This window comes from Microcaecilia unicolor, chromosome 9, assembly GCF_901765095.1.
Source record: "Microcaecilia unicolor chromosome 9, aMicUni1.1, whole genome shotgun sequence".
NCBI classification, from domain to species: Eukaryota; Metazoa; Chordata; class Amphibia; order Gymnophiona; family Siphonopidae; genus Microcaecilia; species Microcaecilia unicolor.
Window position 1 is genome coordinate 134,698,783 of NC_044039.1, and position 17,632 is coordinate 134,716,414.

The following is a 17,632-nucleotide window of genomic DNA, read 5'->3' on the forward strand; positions in this document are numbered from 1 at the left end:
CAATTTCAAACAACATTATCAGGCTCTTGTACTACGTCGTCTGATGAGCATTATATTACCAGACTGGCAAATATAAACGTGCTGTTGAACTGGCTCGTAATCTATCACTGTTGGATTCCCTACATATGCAGAAAGAAGCCTGTCCCTTCTACCTAGGTAGGCGCTTCTCCTAGAAGCTATGACTACCTGATCCAAACAGTACTTCCACCCCTAAGCGACCTACACACTAGTTCCCGCTCATTATTCCTCTCCTTATTAAACTCTACCCAAAAGACACAATTATTTCATTATCCCCCCACCACCAAAACCTTTCTCCTTACCTCCCCAGACCCCTCCCTTATTATCCACACCACCTCTCTGGGAAGCACACAGACAAACCACAGCTTGATAACTTTCCTCCCTGTCCGTTCACTAAACTGCATTGAAAAATCAAGATTAATCCCCTTGTCCATACAACTCCATTCAAGTCTCGATGTTCTTAGTAGGTAAAAATGCCTTTTGCTGGTGGCACAAACATCATCCTCATGTTGTCATTCTATCACTGTGGTGCCTCTCTCAGCAGCGAGGTTTCCTGCTCCCGATAACCTATCCCTAAGCTTGTAGTTCAGAATATCTTAAAACACCTCCTCCCTGATAAAGATGCGATAGGATTTCCCTGCTACACTGAAAAAGAGTCAAAAAGGATATGTCCAACTGGAGCAAATGTTCTCCTCACGTAACTGTTGTAGCACATCTCTCAGGCCCCTCCGCTTTCACACAGTGAATGTGCTAAGTCTGCATAAACCTCCACAGGATAGGTTTCCTATGTCATGGTTCTAGGGGATCTAACTTTCATCGCAATGTGCTCCTTCACATTAAAGTCGTGAAATTGGGCAATGATGATATGTGGCTTATTAGCACTTTGTCTAAAGCTCTATGTGCCCACTCAGTCTTGATATCCATAACCCTATGATTGTTCCCCTGCTGCTTGAAGAATAGTGAGAGAGTTTTTTTTTTTTTTTTTTTTTTTTTTAACTATTTCAGCACAGTTCAACAAATCTGCAGTCTCAGGGATTCCCCGGAACCGTGGATTTTGTGTCCGGGACCTATTTTCTAAATCATCAATCAGATCCTCCAGCTCCATATTTCACTGCTCTAGTGCTGTCACCCACTGTTCATGGTTAGACAACATTTCACACTGCTCCTCCACATGAGATTCCACCTTTACCTTTCTGCCAATGTCTCCTACATCTGCATTGAACTCCCCAAATTTCTTTATATTATCACTTTACCTCCTTAAGGTCTTGTGTCAGCTCTAGGAACCAGCCCTTTAGCATGCTGTCTCGACTCTGGTCCTGCTTCTGTCATTCCAAATTGCATAGGGGCATTCCACCGCTCTCTGTGCCAATACACATGTGGCCAGCTGCTGTCATATCTCCTGATTCTTTGCCTGCCACTCCACTTCCTTGGTAAGCAAAGTCCTTAAGATCTACTGCACACCACTTGCCATTCATGACTGCCACCGTTCTATACCTCCCAGATCATGGGCCAAGGAGCACTTCGAGGTTAAGCAGCCATATCGGATCTTGACATCACTTCCACCAGAGTATTATAGCATCTTTGTATTGCTCCATGGTGCAACAACACCTTGAATATTGTGTGCAGTACTGCATTTCAAAAAAGATATAGTGGAATTACAAAAGTTACAGAGAAGGGCAGTGAAAATGATAAAAGGGAACGGGACCCTCTCCCTTATGAGGAAAGCTGAAGAGGCTAGAGATACTCAGTTTGGAGAAGTCAGCTGAGGGGAGATATGATAGAGGTCTATAAAATACTGAATGGTGTGGAATGGGTAGAGGTGAATTGTTTGATTACTCTTTCCAAAAATACAAGGACTAGGTGGCTTGCAATGAATCTCTTAAGTAGTAAATTTAAAACAAATTGGAGAAGATGTTTCTTCACTCAACATGTCATTAAACTGGAATTCTTTGCCAGAGAATGTGGTAAAAGCAATTAGCAGGATTTTAATAAAAGGTTTGGAAAAGTTCCTAAAAGAAAAGTCCACAAACCATTCTTAAGATGGACTTGGGGAAAATCCGCTGATTATTCCTGAGCGATAAGCAGCATAAATCTTTTACTCTTTTGGATCTTGCCATGTACCTGTGACTTGGATTGGCCACTGTTAGGATTAGGATACTAGGATTAATGGACCTTTGTTCTGTCCCAGTGTGGTGATATTTACTTATATAAAACAATGAGTAATTTGAGGAATGAAAGCAAAGATTAAGGAGTTCTTTCTAAGTTGCAGTAGAGAATGACCGTACATGGGTTTTCCCACTTGCTAAGGCCATTTTTATCACAGCAGTAAAATGGTCATGTGCTAATTTAGTGCATGGACAGTAAAAATAAATTACTACAGGAGCACTTACTGTCACCTATTTCTTAGGCAGTAAGGGTTCATTTGGTAATCAGTTAACCCCATGACCATGTTGATGCTCTAACTTAGCATTGGAATGTCCATTCTCCTCCCCCTCCTTGCAAAATTATAATATATTTTATAGCGCACAGGTGGCGTGTACCGATTGGGAACTTATTGCAGGCCGCCTGAGTGCATCTCTTGGTATAGCCTTTTATGCTGCAGTAAGTGTGCACTAGCACTTACCACAACTTAGTAAAAGGACCCCTAAAAATAGTGTATTTAAAATCTAGAAAATTATTCATTTGCTCAAGCTCACATTCCATTTCTGTGGGTGGAAAAATATTTAGAAAACAGAGGCACCAACACAACATTTTTAGGAGCCAGGAGCTATTTCTTTTTTGTTATTGTTTCCCCCTTTTGCTATTTTTAAAAATTAATTAAAAAATATATTTTTGGCCATTTTGTTGTGTATGTTCAACTTTTTTGCTCTCCTCCCCTTTTGTTTTTTCTATCAATCCTTCCTGCTGTCAGACACTAGCACCATCTTTATTGCTTCTATCAGTCAATCACGCAGTGAAGCATTCTTTCCATTTCATACTTATCTATTTTTTTATTGGTCTTTACTATCTCTTCCCAACCTTTCACAATAGAATCAGCACTATCCTTCTAGAGCAGTTATCAGATTTTCATGCCTTTCCTCCATACTCTACATCTGTAATTCCCCCCCCCCCCCCCCACCAGTCTAAGGGGTCAGCAAGCAATGTATTCTTTTTACTGCTGCCTACTCTTTTTGCCAGCTTTCAACTGCAATCAAAGTTAATAGTTCGAGACCACAGGACCCATTCCAACAGACGAGTCTCCAAAATATCTCTGGTCCCAACATTGGCCGTGTTTCCTTATTACTTCATCAGGAGACCTTATATATCAAACATTGTATATAGTTACTCAACTGCTCATTCATTCAAAACATACAATATAAATTCAAAAATAATGACAATACCTTATACAACCTCGCATCTCTGTTGGGCACACCATAGTAAGCAATAGCTCCCGATGTGCAAACATCATATCCTGTGTCATACGGGCTGTTAGAGAACCTATTTCCCTTTATACCGTCATCAATAAAGGCCAGTCAACCTCTTTATTTAGTCCATTGTGTTCAACTGTGTTCCAATTAAATATCAAACGTTCCTTTCGGATCAAATGTTTTTCAACACAGCCTCTACCCTTCAGGACATGGACAAACACTACAAACTGCAAATCTTGAACTGAATGTCGATATTGCATGCAGTGATTAACTAGGGGAGTGTCAGCTTTTTGCAATCTAATATTGCTTAAATGTTGTGCTATGCGCATTTTAATTTTGCGTGTAGTCTCACCTATATACCATAGCTGACATGGGCAGCGTATCCCATACACATTCTGTGTATTGCAATCAGTTTTTGATTTTAAATAAAATTCATGATTAATGTTCTTAACCCATACTTTGTCAGCACAAATTGCATGTTTACAATACACACGTTTATCACATTTCCCACTGCATGCAAATCTCTCTCATGAATATTCATTGTGGATATCCAGAAAGCCTGATAGGCTGGGGTGCCGCCGGTATCAATTTTGGGAACCACTGGCTAATATAGGTATTTATCAGATTTTGACTGGTCCATTACTGCAACCAACATCTGGCAACAAGGCTATTGTTACATTGCTGAACCTCGGATAGATCAAGAGATGTCCACATCAGTGGTGGAAGACACATGAAGTGTCACATCCAGTCACTTCTTGACAGGCTATTTAATACTTAGGAACACCAGCAACAATTATCCCTTGTCGGAGCTTGTATTTATTGTCAGGAAACAGTCAATAAACATGCAGCACTTTTGCCAAGTAACGCTGATAAACTTGTGTGCCTTAGTGGTTGGCTAAAACAGTAAGACGATGTATACTTTCCATATGTTGAATGCATTTCTTAGCTGCTATTATGGTTAATAAAGACAGTATTAGTTTTTTGTTGTGTTTCACTGCTTGCTTCTGATATTGGTCTTTTAATGACGCAATTAATAGTGATTGAAAATTTTAATTGAAATGCAGCCTTAATTCTTTACAACCTAATGTGTGAATAGAATGAAATTTATACACAAGGGTCAAAAAGGTCTCTCTGGGGGCAAAATAACTCTGAAAATTTAAAGGCTTAAGTCCAAATTGTGGCATTGGGGGGGGGGGGGGCACTGGTGAAACGAAGCATAAAGTTTAAAAATGGGAGAGGTTGCATACTTTGAATAAAACTTCTGATGTGAACTCCTTGAGTCTGTTGGGCATTTTGTTTTTACTTCATCTTTGGTGTCACCTTCGCTGTGTTTGCTGCTTTGACCTGTGGGAGGGTCTTTTGCTCTGCTGCAGAACAGCGACACCCTTTGGTTAAAACTGTATGACACCCTAATTATTTGATATATCTTCATGCTTGGTTTCATTTTATGTTTTTCTAAACCACCATTTCATTAAAACTGTTCCCTGTGAATATATGAACAGGAATCACATCAGTTGAAACTTTCCAATTAAGTTGTTCTTAGTGTGGCTGAAAGCAACAAAATGTCCACTATAAGCCAATTTTAAAGCTAGTATTGCATTTTTGAATAATGTAAAAAAACAAAATCTGCATACTAACTGAAAATTTAATGTGGATTGCTGTTTTGAATTGGATTGTTACAGTATTGCGCTCTGTGCTGAAAAAAAAAAATCACTTTTTTGATATTAGTGCGTTTTTAAAATCTATTTTGCATGCTATTGCTAGTATAGGTACAGATATATAAACTATCCTAATGCTCAATTTAAAAAGTTAATCTGGTTGGCAATAAAAATAATATAAATACAATCCCTATTTCTTCATTGTGATTTTAATTTTTATTTCTGAGGTGATTTAGGGGTCCTTTTTACTAAGGTGTGCTAACAGATTTAGCATGCACTAACGATTAGCGCACTTGCTAAATAAGACACCCACAGGAATATAATGGGCATCTTATAATTTAGAGCACACTAATTATTAGCGAGTGCTAAATCCATTAGTGCACCTTAGTAAAAGAATCCCTCAGTGTGTAATGTGTTTTGACTGCTCCTTCCATTTGACTTGTATAATAGCAAACACAAACATCAGGGTTAGGGTACCAAAAGGGGGGCACATAACCAGTGCATGGGGGTCACAGAAACAAGACTTCTCCTTTCCCTCTGGGCCTTCACTACTTTGAGTGAAACCTATCAATTAGGGGACTGCTCGTTTCAAACTGCCTCACTTCTCAGCTGTCCCAATCAGGTACACACATCTAATTGGGACAGCAGGTCCTACCTTTCCTTCCGTGTGAGCTTCTTGTTAGCCTGGAAACCCATGCAAAGTATTTGGGGCTGCTCTTTGTGCACACTGACACACCCAAGTCCCGTGCTAACTGGTGCTGCTTTCATGCGTTGGATAGTGGCAGCAGGAAAAATGGATATGAGAGGGAATGAAGTAGGGGTCTTCTGTTTTTGTTTTCAAGTATAAAAATGAGTTCATATTGGATAAAAGTTTAGGAAGCACTAACTTGCACATTGAATCAAGAAGACAGGAGCTGAAACAAAAAAAGAGACAAGTTGATATTTTTGAAGAATTTGCCTATTACTGCTTTAAACTGTTTTGCGACCACAGGTATTGACTAAATAGCTTTTAGGCTGTCTGTAGTCCATACCTGATTCTGTCTGCCCAGAATTTCTTATGGTTTAGTATTTCAAGTGTAGAAATTTGCTTGAAATTGTAATACAATGCTCAAAATGGAAGCAGCTTCTTAAGCATAGGATTTCTAGAGAAAAATGTAGTGCAGTATCAAGTGAGTCCTTCTTAGTAGTAAATTTGTTTTTAAAGAAACCAAATAAGCTAATACATCCTCTCTGTAAAAATTTCAACAGCACTGAGCCATTTTCTCCATTGCTCACTCTTTGTCCGGTCGTTTAGATGTTTTCATTAGAATAGCTGAGAGGATTGTTAGCGCAGAGAGAGCTGTGTTGGAGACTATTTAAAAGTAATGTCTGCCCAGTAACATGTTGTTAATATACTGTGCTGAAGGACTTTAGTTGTCGGAGTACTACACTGTGTTGAATTAGTTCCAGCAGAAAGGTTGTGTGTGGGACAATGATCCTGTCAAATTTGCATTTGTATATTTGAGTTTGAACTTGAAACTTTCAATTAGTTCAGTTCTATGTTAAAGGTTTAGGGGAAAATTTGAATCTAGGAGATATAGCAACCCACCATGGAGGGGATTTGCCAAGTATGGGAAGATGAATCAGCTGAAATGATCAACATGTTAGTTTTTCCAGCATGAATCCTTGGCAACAAAGAGATTAAATGTCATTTCATAAGATTTAGAGGAGGCCCAATAAGTTTTACTTTTGTGGTTTGCCATTCGTGGTGTATTTTGTGTCAGTGCTACTATAAATTTAGGAAGTAATACTTTTTTTATTGGTTGAGAAAAGTAAAGTGTCTGTAGAGCCTTAAACAATTTTAATGGAGTAAATTTGAAGTGAGGTGTGAGTGACTGGAAGCATTACTAATTTATGTAGGTATCATTCTGCCATAGTTGCAGTCTTTAATATTGGTTTGCTACTTTTATATGGGTTCAGGTAATTAAACTTTGTTGGAAAACAGTTGGCAGAATTCATGCTGGCTTCTTAGTGGACTTTTCTGGGATCTTTACTACAAAAAGGTTCTTTTGAATGTAAGAATCTAGTTATGTTTGTAGACGCAGGGTGAGCTCTCGAGTTCTCCTGGTTACATCTAACACTACTATATGTATTTTGTTAGCTTTGTTGCCAAACGAAAATGTGAATTTTAATCTAGTCTGGGTGGAGAATGTGTAGTGGACTTTAGATTCCACATTTTTAATAAACCATTTTAGAATTTTTCCTTAAAACCAGGTCTATTATAGTATACCCATAGGGTTGGAGTGTCCTTAAAAACAGTAGAGCCTTCTGTTAACTTCAAGGGCTCATTCCTTGTCATCAAGCAGATGAAGCCATTACGTATGGGTTGTGTCCATCAACCAGCAGGGGGAGATAGAGAGGACTCAACTTTTCACAGTGCCTCATGGCCAGCCAGCTCCACTGCCTCTTCAGTATTCTCTATCTCCCCAAGCAGGGTGGCTGCAGCTTCTTCGAGCTCCATCAAAAATCTGCCTGGGGGTGGCTCCTGGCTTGCCAGTTGTTAGCCGGGGTGTTAGAGGCTATAGCAGCTTCACTTTGAAGGCACATAGGTCAGCCCTTTCCCTGCCTTACCCATGCCTCCGTGGATGTGGACATACTGTATTAGCTTGCTTTTTCCTGTCCTTTCCCACTCAGTGGATGCAGGCACATTGGTTCGCTTTTCCCTGCCTTTCCCACTTATCTGAGCCTTTGGAGTGTTTTTATTTATCTCTTTTGCCTCTGCTTTCCTCACAGCGTTAAAAATAAATAAAGTTGTGTCGCGCTTTAGCGCAGTGATCTTGGAAAAGAGGTTTTTTTCTTGAGATTCTTCTGCAGGACCGGAGCTGTGTTACTCGGTCTAGTGAGGTAAGAGTGTTTTCTGACTCCTCTGGGGTGGGCCCGCGATCGGGACGTTTTTGGCGTGAACCGCCATTTTTTAATTTTACCGCCGTTTTCGGCGATGGCTGCGGAGAATGTAAAGCGCTGTTCTAAATGCGGCAAGCGCAAATCAGCAGCGGGGCTCTGTAATTCATGCTGTACAGACGGTAGAGCTGGCCCAAGAATGGCGAGCTGCGATCTTTTGCGCTCTGAGCTGGCAGCGGGCGCCATTTTGGATTTTCCACATGGCGCGGCCTCCGTTGCGACAGCCCTGAATCCGGGGGGGGGGGGGGAGGTTCCTTTGGGTGAGGCTAATAATAGAGCTGATAGCCCTGGGCAGGATCCAGGCAGTCAGGGAGTGGTTTTCTCCCCTGGTTTTGTTTTAATGCTGCATAGGCGCACATGCTTAAAAGAGCTCTTCCACAGGGATCTTCGGACCCTCTGCCTGCCACCCCGGTGGATCCTGACCTTTTGGAGTTGGCTTTGCCTGTTTCTTATCCTGATAAACGCAGAAGGGCTAATTCCCCTTCTGAGTGTGGCGCACCCCCCTTTCCCCCCCCGTGGTCGGGCTATGAGGATTCTTAGGGGTCTGGCAGAACTTCTTGGGCTGAGGAGCCAGAGTCGGGTGCAGAATTGCCACAGGAGCTTGATGATCCGTCTGCGGTGAGGATTTTCCCCCGCGAGGAGCTGCCAGCGCTTATTTCAGATGCCTTACAAGCCCTCTCGATTGAAGATCCATTGAGTGGCACAGCCTCCTCTGTTAATCCAAGGATGGCTAGTACCAGAAAGCCTGCTCGAGCCTTTTCTTTGCATGACTCCATCCAAGAGCTTATTTCGGCTCAATGGGCTGACCCCGAGGGACCTTTGAAGGTTACCAGGGCTATGGGGCAATTATACCCTCTGAGTGAGGAACATTTGGCTCGCTTTGCAATGCCTAAAGTGGATGCCCTGGTCACGGCTGTGACAAAGAGAACTACCCTCCCTGTTGAAGGAGGTGTTGCCCTGAAGGATATTCAAGACCGCAGGCTTGATTCAGCTCTGAAGCGGTTCTTTGATTTGGCAGGTCTCACTGTTCGGGCGTCTGCATGCAGTTGTTATGCTGCTAGAGCCTGCCTGGCTTGGTTACAGCAGGCAGTGGAACAGCCCGGTGATGGAGCGGAGACCTTATCTGAAGTGGCTCCGCTGATGGAGTCGGCCTTGTCCTTTTTAGCTGACGCCCTTTATGATATGGTCAGAGCTTCGGCTAAACAAATGGCTGTAGCAGTGGTGGCTCGCCGCACTCTTTGGCTACGACATTGGGTGGCGGACATGGCCTCTAAGCAAAGGTTGGTGAAGTTGCCCTTTCAAGGCCTTCTGTTTGGTGAGGAGCTGGAAAACATTGTTAAAGGCCTGGGGGATTCCAAACCTCAGCGCTTGCCCGAAGATAGGCTGAAGCCTTCCTCTAAGGGTCAGGCGGTCCGCTCCTCTTACAGACCTTGCTTCCATGAAGCTAGAAGGTACCGCCCGGGGCGTGCTGCTGGGTTCACTTCGCATGCCCGCTTTCAGCAGAGAAACTCCTTTCGCTCGGACAAACGTTCCGCAGCTGCCGGTTCAAGGCCTGGAGTTCAGGGCGACCCTCTCAATGATGGTGCGCCGGCCCCCTCCTCATTTCCTGTTATCGGAGGAAGACTTTCCCTCTTTTTCAAGGAGTGGGGCAAAATCTCCGCAGTTCAGTGGGTCTTGGACCAGATCAGAGACGGATACCGATTAGAATTCGATGCCCCGGTGAGAGACGTGTTTGTGGAGTTCCGATGCTGTTCTGCCGCCAAACGGGCGGCGGTAGAGGAGACTTTGCATAGTCTGTGCCAGATAGGAGCTGTGACCCTGGTGCCTCCCGCCGAACAAGGTCTAGGCTGCTACTCCATTTACTTTGTGGTGCCACGAAAAGGCGGGTCTTTTCGCCCGATCCTGGACGTAAAAGAGCTAAACAAGTCCTTAAGAGTGCGGCATTTTCACATGGAAACCCTGTGCTCCTTCATTGCGGCGGTACAGCCAGGAGAGTTTCTCACGTCTCTGGACCTGAAAGAAGCTTACTTGCACATACCAATTTGGCCCCCGCACCAGATGTTTCTGCGGTTTGCGGTGTTGGGAAAACATTTCTAGTTTCGGGCCTTGTCTTTTGGCCTCGCCACAGCTCCCCGAACCTTCTCCAAGGTAATGGTGGTAGTAGCTGCCTTTCTCAGGCGAGAGGGTATCCGGGTTCACCTGTACCTAGACGACTGGCTCATCAGAGCAGACTCAGAAAAAGAGTCATCTAGCTACAGCCAGAATGGTTTCAGTCCTTCAATCTCTGGGCTGGGTCATCAATATGGCCAAAAGTTACCTGACCCCCTCTCAATCTCTAGAATATTTGGGGGCCAGGTACGACACAGCCTCGGGCTATGTGTTTCTTCCCGAGCAAAGGCGGTGCAAGCTTCAGAATCAGGTCCGTCTGCTCCTGAGGATGCCCCGCCCACGAGCTTGGGACATTGTCCAGCTGTTGGGATCGATGACGGCCACCTTGGAAGTGGTGCCCTGGGCGAGAGCGCACCTGAGACCGCTACAGTATTCCCTACTTCAACGATGGTCTCCAGTATCTCAGGATTATCAGTGCAGACTCCCTGCGGCCCACCTCAGTATGGAGTGGTGGCTCTCGGACAGCATGTTGCGGCGGGGAATGCCGCTGGCGCTCCCCGATTGGTGCCTAGTGGTGACAGATGCCAGCCTGAAGGGCTGGGGCGCGCATTGCCAGGGGAAGCATACCCAGGGTCTGTGGACCCCCGACGGGTCGGAGTGGTCTATCAACCGCCTAGAGTTGAAAGCGGTGTTTCTGGCTCTTCTGGCCTTTCAAGTGACCCTGGAAGGATTGGCTGTCCGAGTGATGTCGGACAACACGACAGCAGTGGCCTACATAAATCGACAAGGCGGCACTCAGTGCAGAGCTCTAGCCGCGCAGGCCGAACAAATTTGCCACTGGGCCGAGCTGCATCTACAGTCCCTGTCAGCAGCTCACATTGCAGGTCAGAGCAGTGTGCAAGCCGACTATCTAAGCAGGCATCAGATCGAACCAGCGGAGTGGGAACTAGCAGATGATGTATTTCTGCAGATATGTGCCAAATGGGGCAAGCCAGTGATGGATCTTATGGCAACCAGTTCCAATGCCAAAGTCCCGTGCTTCTTCAGCAGGCAGGAGGGATCCTCGCTCCGCCGGGTTGGATGCCTTGGCTCAACCCTGGCCCCTGGGCTTGCTGTATGTCTTCCCTCCGTGGCCCTTGATAGGGCGTGTGCTCCTGCGGATTCGGCTGCATCCAGGAGAAGTGGTGCTCATCGCTCCGGATTGGCCCAGGAGACCTTGGTATGCGGACCTCCGACAGATGCTGTTGGAGGCTCCCTTTCCGTTACCTCTGGTTCCACACCTGTTGTCACAGGGTCCGGTGGCCATGGAGGACGCCTGCCGCTTTGGTCTTATGGCGTGATTGAGAGGGTGCAATTGAGAGATAAAGGCTACTCAAATAAGGTAATTTCCACTCTCCTGCAGGGCCCGTAAGTGCTCCACTTCCGTGACTTATGCCAGGATTTGGCGCCAGTTTGAAGTCTGGTGTGTTTCAAGAGCACTTTCTCCGTTGCGGGCTCCCGTCTCGCTGATTCTGGACATTTTGCAGGATGGTGTGCACAAAGGCTTGGCCTATAATTCCCTGCGGGTGCAAGTGGCAGCATTGGCCTCCCTGCGTGGCAAGGTTGAAGGCGTGTCCTTAGCTGCTCATCCAGATGTGGCAAGGTTTAGAGGGGTGCTTCAGCTCCGTCCTCCTGTGCGGGCACCTTGTCCAGCTTGGAACCTGGGGTTAGTATTGAAGGCCCTTCAGGGGGCTCCCTTTGAACTGCTTCGGCATGCTTCAGAGAAAGATTTGACACTGAAGGCCGTCTTTTTAGTAGCCATTACCTCGGCGAGATGGGTGTCAGAGCTCCAGGCGCTGTCCTGTAGAGACCCTTTTCTGCAATTCTCAGAGTCAGGGGTCACGGTTTGGACCGTGCCTTCCTTCATGCCTAAGGTGGTTTCAGCGTTTCACCTAAACCAGCCTGTTTTTCTTCCCTCCTTTGTTGAGGAGGAGTTTCCAGATTCATTTGGGCAGTTGCACCTTTTGGATGTGCGCAGGACTCTGTTGCAGTATCTGCAAATTACAAATTCTTTCAGGACCTCTGATCATCTTTTTGTGCTGTTTGCAGGTCCTCGCAGAGGGTCTTCAGCGTCTAAAGCCACTATTGCCCGTTGGCTCAAAGAAGCTATCTTTTCAGCATATCTGTTGTCTGGCCGGGCTCCGCCTGAAGCCTTTAAGGTACATTCCACAAGAGCGATTTCCTCTTCCTGGGTGGAAACTGGAGCACTATCTCTTCGAGATTTGCAGTGCTGCAACATGGGCTTCTAAGCTCTCTTTCGCCCGACATTACAGGCTGGATGTGGCTGCCAGGAGGGATGCACGTTTTGGAGCACAGGTGCTAGCGCGTGGTGTGGCTTGTTCCCACCCTATTTAGGGATTGCTTTGTTACATCCCATACGCAATGGCTTCATCTGCTTGATGACAAGGAAGGGAAAATTAGGTTCTTACCATGATCATTTTCTTTCCTTTAGTCATAGCAGATGAAGCCATGAGCCCTCCCTGTATGATTGTCTGTATTGCAGTGATTCTGATTTTAGGTGGTGGTCTTGTTTCCTGAAGTTATATTCCTTCCTTGGGGAGTCTGAAAACAGTCTTCAGGATTCTTGTTACAGTTATAGGAGGATGAATTCATTCCCTCCAGTTCATGTTTTGGGAGGATGAGTGTATTCCCTCCAGGAGGATGCAAGTATTCCCTCCGTTTATACAAAGAGGAGGACGAGTTTATTCCCTCCAGGAGGATGAGTTCATTCCCTCCTTTTTTTGTTTATGCCCTTGTTAAGGGGCCATCGTTCGCTGTGAGGAAAGTTCATGTTATTCCCATTGCGGTTTGCCATACTGCTTTGGAAGCTTCAAATACTGAAGAGGCAGTGGAGCTAGCTGGCCATGAGGCACTGTGAAAAGTTGAGTGCTCTCTATCTCCCCCTGCTGGTTGATGGACACAACCCATACTTAATGGCTTCATCTGTTATGACTAAAGGAAAGAAAATTATCATGGTAAGAACCTAATTTTCCCTTCTGTCTAGAATAATGAAGTGTATGCCCCATATCTCACCCATGGAATTACAACACCCCTTTTACGGTATAAGCTTTATGCAGTGTGATGTACCTTACTTAAAAGTGCACCATTTTATACTTTTATCTAGAATGTTAACATAAAATCTTGTTAATGGTAGTGAAAATGAGCTTGATGACTTGGTTATCCTCCAGGGATTTGTTTGTGTCTGCATCACCACCTCGCCACACAGTATACTTCCTTTCATTCAAGGAGTAGTCTAGTGGTTGGTGCAAAGAACTTTGATCCTGGGGAGCTGGGTTTGATTCCCACTGCTGCTCCTTGTGACTCTGGGCTAGTCACTTAACCCTCCATTTCCCCAGGTACAAAATAAGTACTTGTATATAATATGTAAACCGCTTTGATTGTAAGCAGAGCTTTATGGAAAGCCTGTTTAAGGCTCGTTTCACTATAGGGCTGCTGTTATTGGATCTAGTAGTCCTTCACTGTTGTAGGCACTATAGTACAAGTGAAGAAAAAAATGATCTTTATTTAAAGAAAAAAGGAGGGGAGGAGTGAAGAAAGATGGACGGTTGTACCTTAAGTTCAGTCTTAATATGTTTTGATGCTTTTTAAGGGATGTACAAAAATACTATAGTACATAAGATTTTGAGACTGCCCATTTAAGAAGGGGAACTGCATGGTCCCAAAAGCTGATGTACTGCAACACTTTAAAAATGTATCAGAGCTTACTAGAACTTTGTTTTTTCTCCAGGATAAGTAAGATTATTAGAACTAACTATAGAAAAATTCAAAGCAGTTTTGAATGTTTACCCCATTTTTAACTTTTCATTTGCTAGGCAAGTTTACTCCAACCCTGTATGAATCAGGTGGATGTGACATGTCACTGGTGAACTTTGAACCAGCAGCAAGAAGAACATCTAATAACCTCTGGTATGTATAAACTGGTTTCTTAGCCAAGTTTGTCTTTTGTAATGGACTGTTAGTGGTTAATAGTTGAAATAAGTTGCAGTATTTCTCAAAGTCCTTGTTAAAGCACAGGATTCCCTTATTCTGTAACACAACCTGCTGAATAATGTTGTTTAATTTCAAATTTATACCACTGTTGGATAGGAAGATTGATTTATCTAATCCTTATTTCATCAGACATCTGAAATGTTTGCCAGCAGTAACATGGACCTTTTTCTTCAACCTGTGCTGTATGTAATAAATTCTCTTGTAGATGGGTGCTGCTGTGGATGCAGTATTTTTTAAGGACCCATACTCTCAACTGTAAGCTATTGAATAATGCTGCTTATGGGCTATATAACGAAACTATACCCACATCAAAAATGAGGAAAGAGGGGAAATTAGGAACTATAGCTAAATTTTGCTAGCATTTTTAGGGAAAAATACTTTGCCCCTGGTCATGGTGTGAATAAACTGTTAAATGAAAATATGTTTCCTAGAACCTCAATTGCACTTTTTTTTTTTTAAATTACAGTGACACAGATTCTCATGTATCAAGTTCTACCTCAGTTCGATTTTATCCCCATGATCTAGTAAGTGTGATATTTAACATTTGAGCCATATGGACATACTTCACTTATACATTTTCAGACTATTAGTACATAATTCTTAATGCTTTTTGAAAATATCAGAAACTCTTCCAATTGTCTAGGTAGAAATTGAAACACTGCATCATATTGCCCTTGAATCTCATTCAGCTGACATCCCCAATCTTTCATTAAATGGAATAGCAAAATACTTTCAGAAAAATAACAAAATAGCCTCCAGAATGTGAGAACCTTTTACAGAGATTTGCCTTAAGATTTCCCAGATACTTGAAAAATATGGTTAGCTGAAGCAGAACAGTGTTTATACACGTGTTCATGGAATGACTTCCCTAGATCTATATATGTTTGTGCTCCTGTTTATGCTGAAGCTCATTGTGAAATCAGGTGTGGAGCAGGGACTGCATTCACACATCCTGCATTGTAGATCAGAGAACAACTGGGGAAAAACCTTAGCTCACTTAGGGGCCTCTTTTACAAAGCCGCACTACTGATTCTAGGTGCGTCAAATGAGAGGAAACCAATTCAATTCCTATGGGCTTCTTCTCATTTGCAGCGTGGCTTTGTAAAACAAGCCCTTAAAGATTTTGAGAAGGTTATTTTTATTTATTTAACTTTTATAAGACAACTTCTGTAAGTTTAACTCAACTGCAACATTAACAATTTGAAAATAAAAGACTATTTCCATTTAATTTTTATACTGTTCATTTGTTCTATAAACTTAATCATTCACTTCTGATCAAAATGCACTTTTTAAAAGACTATAATGGCTTCTACTTAGTCTTTCCCTAAGTTAAAAGAACTGGGGTATTGCAGATGTATTATAAGATGTAGCCATAATAAAAGGTGCACCTTTTATTCCAAAGATTGAAAATGCTACAAAAATATAAACAATTTATTTCAAAGTTGGCGTTTTGTTTTTTTGTTTTAAAGACTGGACCTGGATAAAAATCTTAACTTGATAAGTTGCAGAATGTGGTGGGACTATATGATCATGGGAGCACTTTCAAAGTTAATATGCAACAAGCCCAGGGGATTCTTTTTCCTATAGGCAATTACACTACTACATGAGGTCTTTAGCTCCTGGGGGTTTAAGACTACATTTGGGTGAACATCTAAAAATGTTTTCTGACAAATTTCCAGAGGATGGCCTTTCTGTGTCTGCACTTCACCGTGAATGAATAAATTATGTTTGGACAAAGATTATATTATACTGCACTGTGGGCATTCTCGTAGAAGTGTTTAGATTTTAATCATCTAATTAAAAGAATCCCAGAAATTTCACTAAGGGAGCTCAGAAAATGCAAGTATCATTGGGCATATTTTACTCACGAACAGGCATATAAATTAGGTAGAGTAGATACCTCAACTTGTCTTAAGTGTAACCAAAGGAACTAACACTGTTTTTCATACATCTTGGTCATCTTCAAATACGAAAATTTTCTGGCATGCACTAGTACGATGTCTGGAAAGACTGCTGGATTGATCAATCTCCCTTTCGCCAGCAGGGTTTCTTTTGGCTAAAATATGAGGTATTTAAGTTATAAAACCAAGGCCACCATTTGTTACTTTGGAAGGTATACTCCATGTTTGGACAAATTCAGATGTGCCTTTTGTTCTAGGCCTGGTAAAATTGATTTCATGAATTAATGTTAGAGCAAAGACGTGCCAAGATTACTATTAAGTGGGAAAAAGTTATTTATGTTTGTTTGGGATGTATGTATGTATGTACAGTCACTAGCCCCTAGGACTTGAAACCCCATTCTTCATTTTATTTTTCAAATTTGAGTGGAAGAAGGGACTTCCATGCCATCTTCTTTGTCACAGAATTTTTTTTGTTGATGTATTTTGTGAGGGTAGATGGGTAGAGATTGTATTTTGTGATGTATTGTAACTAGTAGTTTAACAGTTGGGTGAGTATAAGAGTATAGCTCCCTCAGATGGAATTTTTCTTTTATCTTCTTATTTGTACCTTCAGAGGACAGTGTTTAGGTATGAAAAGATAGGGTTTAATTGTGAATAATTATGCTTGGATTGATGAGAAGGTTTTGTATTTACTGTTTGTGTCCCATTTTCCAAGTTAAATAAACAGTTTTAAGCACAAGTTGCAGAATGTGGGAAGTTGTTACTTTAAAAATATTTTCCTATGCATATTCTAAGAAAATATTTGGAAACTCTTGAAAGCAGCTTGACAAGTCACAAATATACAGTAACTATATGTTTTTTTTCCTACAAAAGTCATTCTGTAGCACCTTGTAACTTTATTCCTTGCAATTGGAGCAACAATTAAATGTTTCCTTAGCATTCTCCAGACCAGTCCAGAACTCGCAGGTGTTCTCTCTTAGAACCCAAGTACAACTCCAGCAGTTCAGCATTTTTGAATCTATAGCAGGTGGAAGAGGGTATGATCTGCAGCTCCTGGTCTAGTTAGTCAACTAGCACTCCATCTGGCCTTGGGCAAGACACTTAACTCTTTATTGTTTTGGGTACTCATTTAAATTGTAAGCCCTCTGAGATCAGGGAAATATCTACTGTACTTGAATGCAACTCACCTTGAACTATCATTGGTGAGGTAAAAATACTTTTAAAACCCCCCAAAAAACTTGCTCCTAGTTAAGCAAGGGGGGTATAAAGAGAGAGGATTTACAGGGGTATACCTGGATCTCTTGGTTCCCCCCTCCCCCCAAGCTTCATATTGTCCACACTTCTCAATTAGTCTGGGAAGTGTTAAAAAAAAAAAAAAAAAAAAAAAATAGAGAGAGACACACACACACACACACACACACACACACACACACACAGAAATTCGTATGTCAGTACTTATCTCAAGGGGAGCTGAGCCATTGATGTTTTAGAAGTCAGCCGTGTTAGTCTCGCTTCTCTGTCTGTGCTGTTCTATTTCTGCCAGGGGGAG

At 42.7% G+C, this 17,632-nt stretch overlaps 1 protein-coding gene across 1 annotated transcript in view; it reads left to right on the forward strand.

The window, feature by feature from the left end:
- Window positions 1-17,632, forward strand: part of PCNX1 (pecanex 1) — a 269,570-nt gene that overhangs the window by 142,590 nt on the left and 109,348 nt on the right. Inside the window, 2 exon segments of the mRNA XM_030213968.1 lie at window positions 14,005-14,098; window positions 14,649-14,706. Of these exon segments, the coding sequence (XP_030069828.1) occupies window positions 14,005-14,098; window positions 14,649-14,706 (152 nt within the window).